The sequence below is a fragment of the Budorcas taxicolor genome, chromosome 13 (genome assembly GCF_023091745.1).
Source record: "Budorcas taxicolor isolate Tak-1 chromosome 13, Takin1.1, whole genome shotgun sequence".
Taxonomy (NCBI): domain Eukaryota; kingdom Metazoa; phylum Chordata; class Mammalia; order Artiodactyla; family Bovidae; genus Budorcas; species Budorcas taxicolor.
In genome coordinates, this window is record NC_068922.1 from 57922510 (window position 1) to 57935388 (window position 12879).

General features: G+C 50.0%; 1 protein-coding gene across 1 annotated transcript; it reads left to right on the top strand.

The window, feature by feature from the left end:
- Nucleotides 1–1531: 1531 nt before the first annotated feature.
- ANKRD60 (ankyrin repeat domain 60) lies at nucleotides 1532–11803 on the top strand. Its single transcript, XM_052650440.1, has 4 exons — nucleotides 1532–1889; nucleotides 6607–6737; nucleotides 8408–8573; nucleotides 11499–11803. Exons 1-4 carry the CDS (start codon nucleotides 1532–1534, stop codon nucleotides 11801–11803), a joined length of 960 nt encoding a protein of 319 aa, XP_052506400.1.
- The last annotated feature ends 1076 nt before the right edge of the window (nucleotides 11804–12879 follow it).

The window sequence follows — 12879 nt, forward strand, 5'->3', positions numbered from 1 at the left end:
ATGCCAAAGAAAAAAAGGCACATGTATGAGAATTTCAAATTGTATTGATAACCGAGGAGATAGCATTTTGGCAGCTTCAGGAAAGAGTGACGTAATACATTGGCGACTACATATTAAGAGAAAAAAAAATTATCTTGTATTCAGTGCTTGCTTAGAGTAAATATGGAGCTATTGTTTTGCTTCGGTAACAAGCAAATTTTAATTTTTTTATTGCTTAGAAATTGAGATTGTCGTGTTGTTGAAATCTGCTGATCCAGCAGCGATGTAGAATTATTCAGCTGGAATCTTGTATTCTGTGCAGAGCTTCACTTTCCATTAAAGAAAAGAAATACAGTTTGTGTTGTGATGGGTAGGATTTGCCTACTGAATCATCTATGCTGGTAGAGACTGGTCAAGACTCTTTGGTGAATAACCTAACCTTTAAATTTTCAGTTTATAAGTGTTAAAATTTTCTATAGTTTTATATGAATGCCTTTCCAGTGAAAAGATTTCTTTTTTTTAATGACTGTCACTTCTCTGCAAAAAGTATGTTTAAAGCTCACATTTTATTCTTCTTTTGTAACAACTGAGATTTTTTTCTAAGATTGTTCATGTTTCCCTTGCTGTTCTCTCCTGTAGGTTTCTCAACAGTTTAGGTCTTTACATGTTAGTTCATAAATGCAGCGTTGAGTGTCTGTGATCTGACTGGCACTCAGCCTCCTCTGGCAGTATAACGGAAAAGCACAAGCTGGTTTCTCACCAACAGGGCTGCTTTGAAAAGCATCTCAGCAACAGAACTGTCTCACACCGTCCCTAAGTGGACGTGTCCTTCACTGTCTTCTCATATGTTTTCTTTGGCACTTTCTCACTCCAAGAATCCCAGAGCGTTTTCAGCACTGATGGATTTCAGTGCAGATTTGCAAATTTTGGGGAAGGTCCATCTCCCACTTCCAGGGTAGCCGAGTATCTTTTATTTCTCCCCACCCCTCACTGTCAGGTTGGGTCCAGATCTGCTTGAAAGGAGTCATATTTCTGCAATGTTGCCTTTTTCATTCATGCTCGAAATGCGATTTTAAAGCATGACTAAAGACTGCACTTTACAACTCTCCATAGACGATGCACGCAGAGATGATTTAGAGCGTTATTCAGGCATAATTCCTACAGGTAGTTGGCCCCGAATTGTGCAATGAGTGTATTTTAAGCAGACGAGAAGAGGCCACAGTTTTCCCGCTTAAAGGACCTGACGTTCAGCTGGGAAGGGGAGCTGGGGGTGTGGTGCGGGGGGGGCACGCCTCGTGGCGATGCCTCTGTATTGATCTCAGTATATCTCCCCACTGTTTTAGAAGTGCCCGTGCCCACTCCCCTTATTCAAGAAGCTGCACCAGGTCCGGGTGAAGCCCGCTTTGGTTAACCGCAGCCCATCGGCCCACCGCGGGGAGGTGGGGTCACCTGTCGGGGGAGGGGTGGGGGCGCCAGTGACGCGCGGCCACTTCGTGGAGCTGGGACGACGCGCTCTAGACGGGCCCAAGCGGCTGGGGCCGGGCGGCGGGCCATGAGGAGGGGGGCGGCGGAGGCAGCGACACCGCCGGGGGGAGGCACCATTCACCCTGACCCCGCTGCGGCCTGGCCGCCCACGCCGGGGGCGGACTCGGTCGGCCCGCGGCCCCACTCCCCACAGCTCCCGGCCCGCACCCGCGGCCGGAACCACGTCGGGGACCCGCAGGCCGTGAACCAGGCGACTGACGTGGTCCCGGATGTCTTCGCCATGCGAGTGCTGCTGGAAGATTCCGGGGAGATGTTCCGAGTGACAAACTGCCGCAGCAACATGACGGTGCGGGAGCTCAAAGAGGAGCTGGATCTAACAGCCGGCATTCCCTTCAACCTGCAGCGGCTGCAGTACCTGGACCAAGGTGGCCCCTGCCCGACCCCTTTCCTGGCCAAGTGTACTCCTCTCCACCCCAGCTGCCAAGTCCCCTCTGAACCTACAATGGGGCAAGGGAAGCCCACCCAGACAAGGACCCCCAGATGGGTCAAAACAAACCCCACACCATGAAACTCCAGGTGGAAAAGCCAATCCTGGCCACCTAGGGACTTCCCAATTCCAGAAAAGTCAGGTTCATGGTAGACCTCAGATCTCCAGGCACACCCTGCCCACAGCAAGACCCTGGTCGGTAGCAAATCCTCCAGTCTCAAAGCCAGCTGTCTAGTCCATCCTGCCAACCTGAGACAGCCCGGTCCAGGTCAGAGCCCCCAATCCCAAAGCAGACACTGCCCGCCCTCCTAGGACCCTCAGACACCCAGACCCTCAGACGGCCATGTCTCTCTTCATCAGGGACCCAAGTCCCAAAGCCAGCAGTGCCACACAAGACCTCAAGCCTGAAACGTTTGTCCTCAGCAGACCCCACAAACCTGCTTATGTCAGACCCCCAAATGGAGGCGAACCTCTAGTGTCTGTGCTACGCTGTGGGACGCCAGGACCCCCAATCCGCCATCCAGTTGTATCCATGCAAGGACCCCAAGCCTAGAACAAGCCTGCCCAAAACTTGCCCCAAATCTCCAGGGTTACCGTGACCACTTCAGAACCCTGGATTCTTTGGCAAAGTGTCCACACACGGACACTAGAGCTTGGAACAAGCCCTGCTCACTTCAGGGCCCTCAAGCCAAGAACCAATCTGCCCAAGACTGAACCCCCTAATCCCCAGACTAACCAAGTGACCGTGAGAACCCTGAATCCTCCAGCAACCATGTAGACTTCAGGACACTAGAGCCTTAAACAAATGCTGTGAGCCTCAGAACCCACATCTCTCCACAAACCATACTCATGTTTGAACCTCAAATACAATCCCCAAGTGACCCCCTGCTCACAACAGAAACCTGAATCCCAGAGCAGATGGGCTCAATTCTGAGTCCCTCATCTCCGCCTAACCAATCACGCATCTGAACCCCACCCCATCAGCCATCTCTGTCTACATAAGGATGTCAGACCCCAAAATGAACTCTGCCCACATCTGACAGCTCACTGTGACCACACCAGAAGCCCAGGCCAAGAGTCTTCAGAAGAGCTTCAAGGCATGAGACAGATTCCGCCCACAATAGGACCCCAAAACTCAAGTCCAGTGTACCCATATCTGAACCCCAAACCTCCATGGAAATCACGTTTGCACTCAGAGGTTTAAGCCAGCCATATGTGTGTAAGGAAGCCAAAGCTCAAAACAAGCCTTGCCTACATGAGGACCCCCCAGACTCAAAGCAAACTCTGCTTGTATTTGAAACCCAAATCCCACATCAGCCTCAGTCACATTTAAACCCCAAGTTCAAGACCAAACCCTGCCTATATTAGGACTCCGAATCTCATAGCAGAACCTGTCGCCACTGAGACACCTGAGTCCCAGGGCAGACCTGTCCGATTCCTCATCCCTATGCTCTCCAGGACCCCCAAATGCCAAAACAAATCCTTCCCACAGAAGGACTCTACATCCCAGAACAGATCCTTCCCACACCAGGACCCCCAGGCAGAGCGCAAACCTTGCCTCCATCAGAACCCCAAATCTCAAACCCTGTCCACATTTGAAGCCCAAATACTGGCACTGACCCAGTCCACATCAGGACTTTAAATCTCAAGCTGCCTGCTTGTCCATGTCAGGAGCTCAAAGCTAGCCCAACCAGAATCAGAACCCAGCACCCAAAGCTCACTGTGACTGACTCAGGACTCCAAGGTCCCCTGTCCAGATAAACCCCACATGGGAGACGTCCAGTGGAGAGCGAGCGCCCAGAGCATATCCTCTCCCCTAGGGTCTCCTTCCCTCAGCCCGTGAGTCTGGTTGTCCCCATCCCATCCCTATGATATTTAGAATATTAGAGCAGGATCAAAGCCCCCCAGCCTCCACCATCTCCCCACCTGCTTGAAATCAATGCAAAAACAAGAAAACAAAGGTAGAAAATAACTCTCTGGGCTGCTGCACAGAGAAAGTAAACAGCCGGTGGCGCAGAGAGACTGCAGTTATACTGCAGGGGCTGTGAAGCAATAGAGATGAAGACTTGAAGCAGCCTGTCTCCCTGAGCTCCCAGCTCCCAGACATTGCCCTTCTGGGGCTCAGTTTCCTGATTTGCAAACCACAGCCCCATTAGCTCTGGAATCCTCAGTGCCATTTCCTCCTTTAGGCAAAAACGACTCCAGAAACTCAGAATGCATACTGAAGACCAAAGTCCTTTCCTTTGCCCTCTTGGAAATTGGTTAAGCATTTTTCATGATGTATTTGCTTTGCTAGAGCAGTATTTGGAAGACGTTTAAGAGCCTTTTCAAGATTTTATATGGAAAGAAATGTACCTGGATTTAATGTGTTAAAAGTGAAGTGAGCTATGGAAGTACTTAGAGTTCCAAAGCAAGTAGTTCAAGAATTATGTGTCCTGAACTGCAGATGTCTGACACCCCTCTTGTTAATTTATTTTCACCCATGAGCTATGCCGAGCGATACATTCAAGAAAGCTAAGAGGGAAAGAAAGAGACGAAGTGGCTTAACACTGATGTCACAATCCTGTTAGTCAGCAAGCACTTAGCAACTGTTAGAAGCTTGACCTCTCTTGTGGTTGCCGTCCCTACTGTTGATGGCAAACAAGAAAGAGAGAAGGTATACCACGATGATGGAAGAAATTTGGGCTTCTGCCAATAAATAATCAGTCTGATGCCTCTTTACCCACCTCAAAGGTTGCCAGGGAGGATCAAATGAGATAATGTTTGTGAAAACCTTGAAAGACTTAACTCTAAAAGGGGGTGAAGCGTTCTCCTGGAGGCGGGTCGCCTTCCCATGTCTGTTGTCAACTCTAATAATTTATTTAGGTGGTGATAATTAGTATTTGTTTAAGCCGAAGGCAGTTGCTGCCTGCCTGTAAAAGGAGAATGTGCTCTGATTTTCTCTAAGAGCTGTTTAGCTGGTGTGAATTGTGCTCTTGTCTTTCTCGGAGAAACACAGCCTTGCTCCAGTTTTTTCAAAGTTCTTAGGAAGTCGTCGAGTTGTCTTACTTAAACTAATTACTGATTATCCTCAGTGTGAGAACCACAAATAAGACCCTAATTAACAGATTTGCTAATCGCTATTCCATGTTTCCATCCACCAACTGGAGTTGCTGGGAACCAAAGGGTGCCAACAAAGTCTAGAGTGAGTGGCACAGGGCATCAAGGAGAGGCAGGGCTGGTTGGAGTCCTGGTGTTGGTGTTCACTGGCCATGTGAGCCTCCATCTGCTTTTGCAGCAAATGGACCAGCCAAACCTGGCTTGTCGTGACGATTAAAGAATGTGGGTGCTGAGTACTGGCACTTAGTAATCACTCAATCATGAAACCAAAAATGCTCACAAATTCTACTCGGAATAATGATAATCCACCCTGGGCAGAGTTGAGACATTCCATTCTTAGGTCTGCTTATTGGAAAAAGCAGATTAATCCTTCAGCTAGATTACAGGTGGCCAGGTAAGAAGATGTGTGTGTGTATTTCCAAAGGTAAACTGAAATCAACTTCATTTTCTTAAAATGTTCTACAGTCCTTTTCTACTAATTCTGACCATCTTCCCCCAAGAGTATGAGTAAGGGACAGTTTTGGGTGATGGCACATAGACAGGATATTCTTCCACACCAAGTCCAAATTATGGTGGGGGTTGACATGGAGATGCTCATATTACCATAGGGTCTCCACTGGGGCAATTTTGTCCCCCTGGAAGCCATCTGGCAATGTCTAGAGACATTTCAGTGGTCACACCTAGCTGAGCGGGCTGCTGCCACCTTGGGGGTAGAGGCCAGGAATGCTGTAAAGACCCTGCAATGTCCAGGAAGACCACACAGCAGATAGTCATTCGGCCCCAAGGGTCACGAGTGCAGAGGTTGAGAAATGCTGCCATAGGCTATAATTTGAAATATCCAAGAATTGTTTCTCATTATTACCTCTTTAAGCTAACTGATGACAAGATTAACCAGAATTAGTATTTTAGTTTAAAGGTATATAACTTGTATAACCACTTGTATTACCTGTCTGTAATGTAGAGTTACTTCAAGTAGTTCTACTTAGAGTTGGCCTCCTGAAATGACTTTTGTTCACTGCATGTATTTTTGTGTGATGGGTCAAGTTATAATTGGGCTTCCCAGGTGGCGCCAGTGGTAAAGAACCTGCCCGTCCATGCAAGAGACGTAAGAGGTGTGGTTTGATCCCTGGGTTGGGAAGATCTCCTTGCAGAAGGGCATGGCAATCCGCTCCAGCATTCTTGCCTGGAGAATCCCATGAACAGAGGAGCCTGGCAGGCTACAGTCCGTAGGGTGGCAAAAAGTCGGACATTACTGAAGCGACTTGGCTTGCACACACGCAAGTTATAATTACAGAATTTTATGATTTATTACTTTTTTTTTGGTGGGGGAAGGTTTGGCTTCTCTTTGAGTTAAGCCAAATTAATTTTCTAAAAACTATCAGCTACCACAAACAGATATACGTGGTTTTATCAAATGAGACTAGTGCTCAAGTGTCTCAAAGTATTTTTGTGATACCCAAATATCACAAATAAGATAATCTCTTAACTAAACCAGTGTCACAATTTATCTTTAATGCCTGATTTTTCTTTTTAAAGATAAAAATTATTCCCCATAGGAATTTTGATGGATGATGCTACGCTGAAGTTCCACGACGTTATTCCTGGTGGAATTATTTCATTATGTATCTGGCACTATGATGGATGGACGGAACTGGTTTTGGCGGCTGTGGAAGGGGATTCCAGTAAGGTGTTTTCATGCTTCTTTAAATGGATATTATACTTCATGAAGCAACTGTAGATTGTGTGTGTGTGTGTGTAGGGGGAAGTTGCTTGTTCTTTACTGTGAATATTTATTGAAAGTTGCAGAGTAGAGAGAATAACAACGGCTTGTCATCATGATCAAATCATGTGTTTCCATTTGCCGTTTGCCTTTGCGGTTTCTCCCTGTCCACGGACTTGTGATCTGTAACCCAGTCACTCTACCCCGAAAGGAGCCAGGGCCGCCCTTTCCCTATTCACGTGTATATCTGCATGCCTTCTAAGTCTCTTCAGTCGTGTCCAGCTCTTTGCCACCCCATGGACTGTAGCCCACCCGGCTCCTCTGTCCATGGGATTCTCCAGGCAAGGGTACTGGAGTGGGTTGCCACTCTTTTCTCCAGGGGAGCTTCCCGACCCAGGGATCGAACCTGGGTCTCCTGCATTGCAAGCGAATTCCTTACCACTAGCACCACAAGTTTATTTGGTAAAGTTGAAAACCTAATTTAACAGCGGAGGATGCCAGATAAATTGGAACTGTGTGGTTCAGAGCGTTCATCGCTGCAAAAATAAAATAAGTCCCGAGGGTCTGCCCCCACCTGACAGGGAGAGGCTTGGAAACACAGAAGCCCTAACCCTTGGCCAGGCCTTGAGCAGGGCTCTGGTATGGGGCGGGGGGCAGGCGGGGGTGGGAGTGAGACAGGAGGAGGAAATGTCTACCCAACAGTGAAGGTGAATCGCTCAGACACAGGGGGTGAGTGCACGTTCTTTGTGGAAAATAAATTCGGATGAGAAGCGAGGAACTTTGGAGGAGAGTTTACTTCTGGCCGGGATGCGGATGAGGGGGTGGTTGGGATGGGGTTCTGGGGAGCGGCGGTGGTTCTAGGAAGTCAGGGCCGACCCAGCAACCCTGCTGCCCTGGAGCGAGGGCCTTAACTCTCTAGTTCCTTCTCTGCCTTTCTCCCCCTCCTCTGCCTTCCCTGGATTCCTCTTGGGCTGTGTCCATTCTGGGTTCTCTGACTCTTGTTCGGAATGTGGGGTGAGTCCCCCCCAACTTGTCTTGGGCCAGACTGTCATCACTACCCTGCACCAGGGACTGGGTTCCTCTCTGTTGGAGCCGTAGCCTTCCTCCGAGGTTCAGAACTTCAATTCTCCCTGAGAAGATTATGTCCCAGGGCTGTTATTCACCTGAGAGCAGAGCTCAGAGTCCCAAACTTCACCGGAGACAATGGGCCTAAGAATAGCCCGGAAGGCCAGGGTTCATCAGCTCTCCCTAGGAGTGCGTGCTCCCTTGGGGGAGGGAGTGTTCGGTGTTGGCGGGGGTCTTCCTTCAGGGCTGCAGCCCCCTTCCTCTGGACACCCAGAAAAGCTATTTTTCTCTCTTCAAAACATGGACAGGAAGAATTTCCTGCCTCCCAAGCCTGTCTGGTGGTAAATTTGTGTTTCCTGGACGTGCAGAGAGAGATACCCCTGGCTGGTTTCCAGCTTCTCCCTCCCCTAGGGGCTGCTGCCAACCCCCCCAACCCGGCCTGTCCCATCCACCTCCTGCATGTGGCATCTGAGCTGACTTCCCCATCAGGGTGTCCCGGGACCCACCAGCCAGGTGCCTCTGTGTTCCTGAAGTCACTGAGACTCACGCATGTAACTGTGTGTCTCATCCAGCTGGCTTGCCTCGGTGTTGCTGAAGACATTTTCTACCGAACTGCAAATTCGGGGCGTTTTGACGACAGGCAGTGGAAGAAGTGGATTTCCCAGAGAGCATTCGTGGCCTTGTATGTTGCCTCACACAGGGGTCACTCGGAGGCTGTGCAGTACCTTCTAGAACATGGTAAATCTCATAGCGGCTGGGTGTGTTCACATGGCTGGTGTTCCGTCAGTAAGTCATGTCTGACTCTTTGCAACCTCATGGACTGCAGTATGCCAGGCTTCCCTGTCCTTCACCATCTCCCAGAGTCAACTCAAACTCATGTCCATTGAGGGGCTTTCCTGGTGCCTCAGACGGTAAAGCGTCTGTCTGCAATGCAGGAGACCTGGGTTCAATCCTTGAGTTGGGAAGATCCCCTGGAGAAGGAAATGGCAATCCACTCCAGTATTCTTGCCTGGAAAATCCCATGGACGGAGGAGCCTGGTAGGCAACAGTCTATGGGGTCGCAAAGAATCAGACATGACTGAGCGGATCAGCTTCTTCTTCATGTCCACTGATTATGTTGAAGAGTAGGGGTCTTTTGCAGGCAAGGGGGACACAGTGGCTTGTCCTCCTTGTTCGCTCAGTAGTGGTTTCCTGGACCTAAGTTTGTCAACCACCAATTAAGGTCCCCATTGGGCCACCCGGTCACTGTCTGAGGGGGCTGAGGACATGCTAACTGAGGCCAAGAGAGGCTATATTGTCTCTCTCAGCCAGGGCTCAGGAAGTCAGAATTTTTCAGGACACCAAGTCACAGGGCTTCCTGGTTCATAGTGTCCAACCAGATCCCGCTGGGGATATTCCCAACCCATCCTGTTATTTCCTCCCCACCTCGGGTCCCTTTTCTGCCCAAGGAGTCTAGCCCCATGCTGACATCCCTCCCTTGGTGGCTGGCAAGCTGGCCAGTCTCCTTTCTCCAAGCCTTTGAATTATTTGCCCCACACCCTAGTTTTCATCTCTCCTCCACCAAAGAGCAATTACTCTCTGTCCACAGACACAGAAGCCTTAGCCTGGCTTGTCTCCCAATTAAAGGGCTTTGCCTGGGGAGTTCTTTGGGAGTACATTTTATCTTTCCTGGATGTAGAGTGTTTTGGGGAAAAGAGGCCTGGGATTGAGGTGCAGACCATTCAAAAACATGAGGAAACCATGTCAGACATCCCAGACCGCCAGCTTCCTCCAGAAAAAGCACATAGTATTTGATCACTGGTTTCCCAGGTGGTTCAGTGATAAAAGAACCTGCCTGCCAATGCAGGAGGTGCCTGTTTGATCCCTGGGTCTGGAAGATCCCCTGGAGAAGGGAATGACAACCCACTCCAGTATTCTTGTCTGGAGACTCCCAGGGAAGAGGAGCCTGGTGGATTATAATCCTTGGGGTTGCACGGAGTCAGACATGACTGAGCATGCACACACTACTTGGGGCTCAGGAGGGGGCTTCATCTGAGGATCTCCCACATCAGCTTGGCTCCAGATTGGATCCCCTCTTCCCAGCCTTTGGCCTTGATCCCAGGCTCTCTGTGCTATTCTCCCACTTTCACCAACCAACCTGGGAAAACATCTCCAGTGCTTGGGCAGGATGACAGGCCGTGTGTCTGTGATGGGTAGGGGTTTTTGTGACGGTCCTCCCCTCTTTCTGCACTTCTCCTGTTGTAGGATGAAATATGGGCTTTTCACGGCCCAGCAGTCCTTTAAGCTCATAAAAAGTCATTTTGACTCTGATGGAACTGTGATGTATTTGAAAGCACCAGTTAAAAAATTACAGCCGGCTTGGCAAAGTTTTCTGTCCTTTGCAGACAGTAGCTGTAAAGAGGTGCCGGGGCCAAGGCAGGGTGTTGTGAGAACCCATTTAAAACTTTACCTCACTGACCAGTCATAGCTCATAAAAACTGGCTACCGAAATGTCAGCTGCGTGTAATTGAATTGCCTTGTCCTCTCTGTCAATGGTATTTGTTACCCAGAATTTGATTCAATTCAACAAGTCTATATTGGACACCTGTCATTAGCCCACCCATCTGTGGGAGGCAGTGAGGGATTCAAGCCAAGTGAAGTCTGTCCGTGAGTCAGGCTGCTCAGCCTCTGACATCTTCCAGGCGCCCGTCTTCTCCAGGCATCGCCCAGGCTACGTGCCGGGGATGAAAACAGCAATGATCAAAACAAGCGTGTGTTCTGCCCATGTGGAGTTTATGAAGGGAAGTCAGCAAATTATTACAAATAATTAATTCCATGGTCAGTCGTGCGCGGAATGTTCTGGAGACGCAGAAGATCTACTGAACGAAATGCAGGGGCTCCCCAGGCGGCTCAGGGGTAAAGAACCGTCCTACATAGGTAGATGCAAGAGATGTGGGTTCAGTTGTTGGGGTGGGAAGGTCCCCTGGAGGAGGGCATGGCAACCCACTCCAGCATTCTTGCCTGCAGAATCCCAGGGACAGTGGAGCCTGGCGGGGTGCAGTCTGCGGCGTCACAAAGAGTCAGATATGACTAAACTGTGCACAGGGGGGTTCTGGGGGAGGAGGACTAAGGAGCGTTTTCCTGAGGAAGTGAATGAAACCTCAAGAAACATAGAGTTACCCCAAGGGGGGAGAGAAAAGTATGAGAGTGTTTTCAGCAAAGAAAACAGCATGTGCAAAGACCCTGAGGCAAGATAAGGGAGTAGGTGTGTTGAAAGGATAAAGCTAGAAGGCTGGTGTAAGGGAAGCATGGAGTGGTGGGGGAGGAAGATTGCTGAGTGGGGGGTGGGGTGGGTATTACTGGAGTGATAAGGCGAGGTGGGTAGGACAGAGCAGTGGAGACCCAGAACATCGCCCCAAGGATTTGAGGGAGGATTGTAGAAAGGTCTTTGTCTGCGACAAGAGGAGCCTGAGGGTGAAGCAGGGCTGGATGCTGGGTAGGGGGGGATACAGGAGTGACCCCTTCATGGCACTGGGTACCAGGGTGGGGAGCAGTTATTCATTCTCCCAACTATTCCTTTCCAAACCTCGGCCCCTCCCTGTGAGTCTCTTCTTGAACAGGTTTCTGAAGGTTGGCTCTGGCCAGCAGGGTGGCCCTCCCTGAGCCCACTCTTTTATTTCCCAGGTGCCAACTGTCAGGGAAGATCCCCCATGGGCAGGACGCCCCTGCATGTGGCTGCAGCCATGAGCCGGCTGGACTGTATCAGCCTCCTGCTCAACTATGGGGCCTCCATCAACGACAAGGATGCCAAGGGGGAGACGCCCATGTCTGTCGCCCGCCGCCTGAACCGTACCCAGAGCGAGCGACGGATGTTCCTCTTCTACTGGCTGGTGAAGATGGGGACTAAGGACCCACTGGACCCTGTGGTGAACAAGGCTTTTCAGAGAGTCAAGTCCGGGTTCGGTACCAAGAAGGAGAGCAAAGTGTAGGAACGTTTGCATGTTGACACTGACTCGAGGTAACTTTCCTGAGTTCAGGTCCACGGTGAACAGTGGCCGTGGTGAGCAGAAATTCAGGGAAACATGGCAATTAATCTGAATCAGGCACGAAATGATCTGTCCTGTTTGCAAATGACGTGGGGAGAATATTGATAGAAGTGGGTGACTTTGTGTTCATTTCCTAACCCATTATGGACCTAACAGACTCCCACGCCAGCCTTTAATTTCGAGCTATTTGTTCATTATACCCAGGAACGCTGCTTGGGGCGATGGGGACCAATTACCTCCTCTCCCGTCCGGACACCATCTAATGCATCTGCCTAACGGGGTAATGGACACAATGAGAGTAGTTCTTGTTGTTATGGTACAAAACCAGGGCGGGCAGTTGTCGCCGGGTGGTGGGCAGTGTCACCTGTGAATTCCAGCTTGTTCAATTCATGGAACAAAATGCTCCCTGAGCTCGCAATGTTCCAGAAGTTTTCCTGAGCCTTCCTGGAGGGGTCTGCTGTCTGAGTCAGAGGTAGGGTTGGGGTGGGAAGCTAGGCTGGCCAGAAGACATCCGAGCTTGGTTGCCCACAAAGGGCATATGGTTACTCTTGGTGAAAGGGGGTGAGTTGACATTGGATTTAAAGGAGACCAGTGCAAAAGATGACAACAGCTCGTAAAGGAGAGAGTTTGAACTGGCAGCTTCTTTTTGTCCTCTTGTCCCATCCCCAAAAGTCCAAGCACTCTCCTCCCCTACACTAGCTTTCTCCTGTCCTTCTAGAACTGGGGGAGCTCCAGCATCCTTACTAGGGGGCAGCGTTTATGCTGGGCTCTAGGCTTGACAGCCCACGAAAGCTGCCATGTGAGTGATGAGCTGGGTGTGGGAGACCAGACGGAGGGGTGAGGACTGGAGCAGACTGACGTGTACCAACCCTCCCCCCCCAAACCTTGCCTGAAGAAGATGCTGCCACTCAGCTCCAGCAGTAAGTGAGCCAAAGGCAGCTAGAGCTTTCCAGAGCCAGGAACCCGGCTTTTTAATCTAAATCCTGATTTTCAAGTGTTGGCTTGAATTATCCCCTGGA

What these genes read in the sequence shown, in the direction of transcription:
- ANKRD60 (XM_052650440.1), top strand. Translation starts at nt 1,532, where the DNA reads ATGAGGAGGGGGGCGGCGGAGGCAGCGACACCGCCGGGGGGAGGCACC. An exon ending in TGGAAGGGGATTCCAGTAAG is followed by an intron (nt 6,738 to 8,407) that starts GTGTTTTCATGC and finishes TGTCTCATCCAG; the next exon opens with CTGGCTTGCCTCGGTGTTGC. An exon ending in GCAGTACCTTCTAGAACATG is followed by an intron (nt 8,574 to 11,498) that starts GTAAATCTCATA and finishes TTTATTTCCCAG; the next exon opens with GTGCCAACTGTCAGGGAAGA.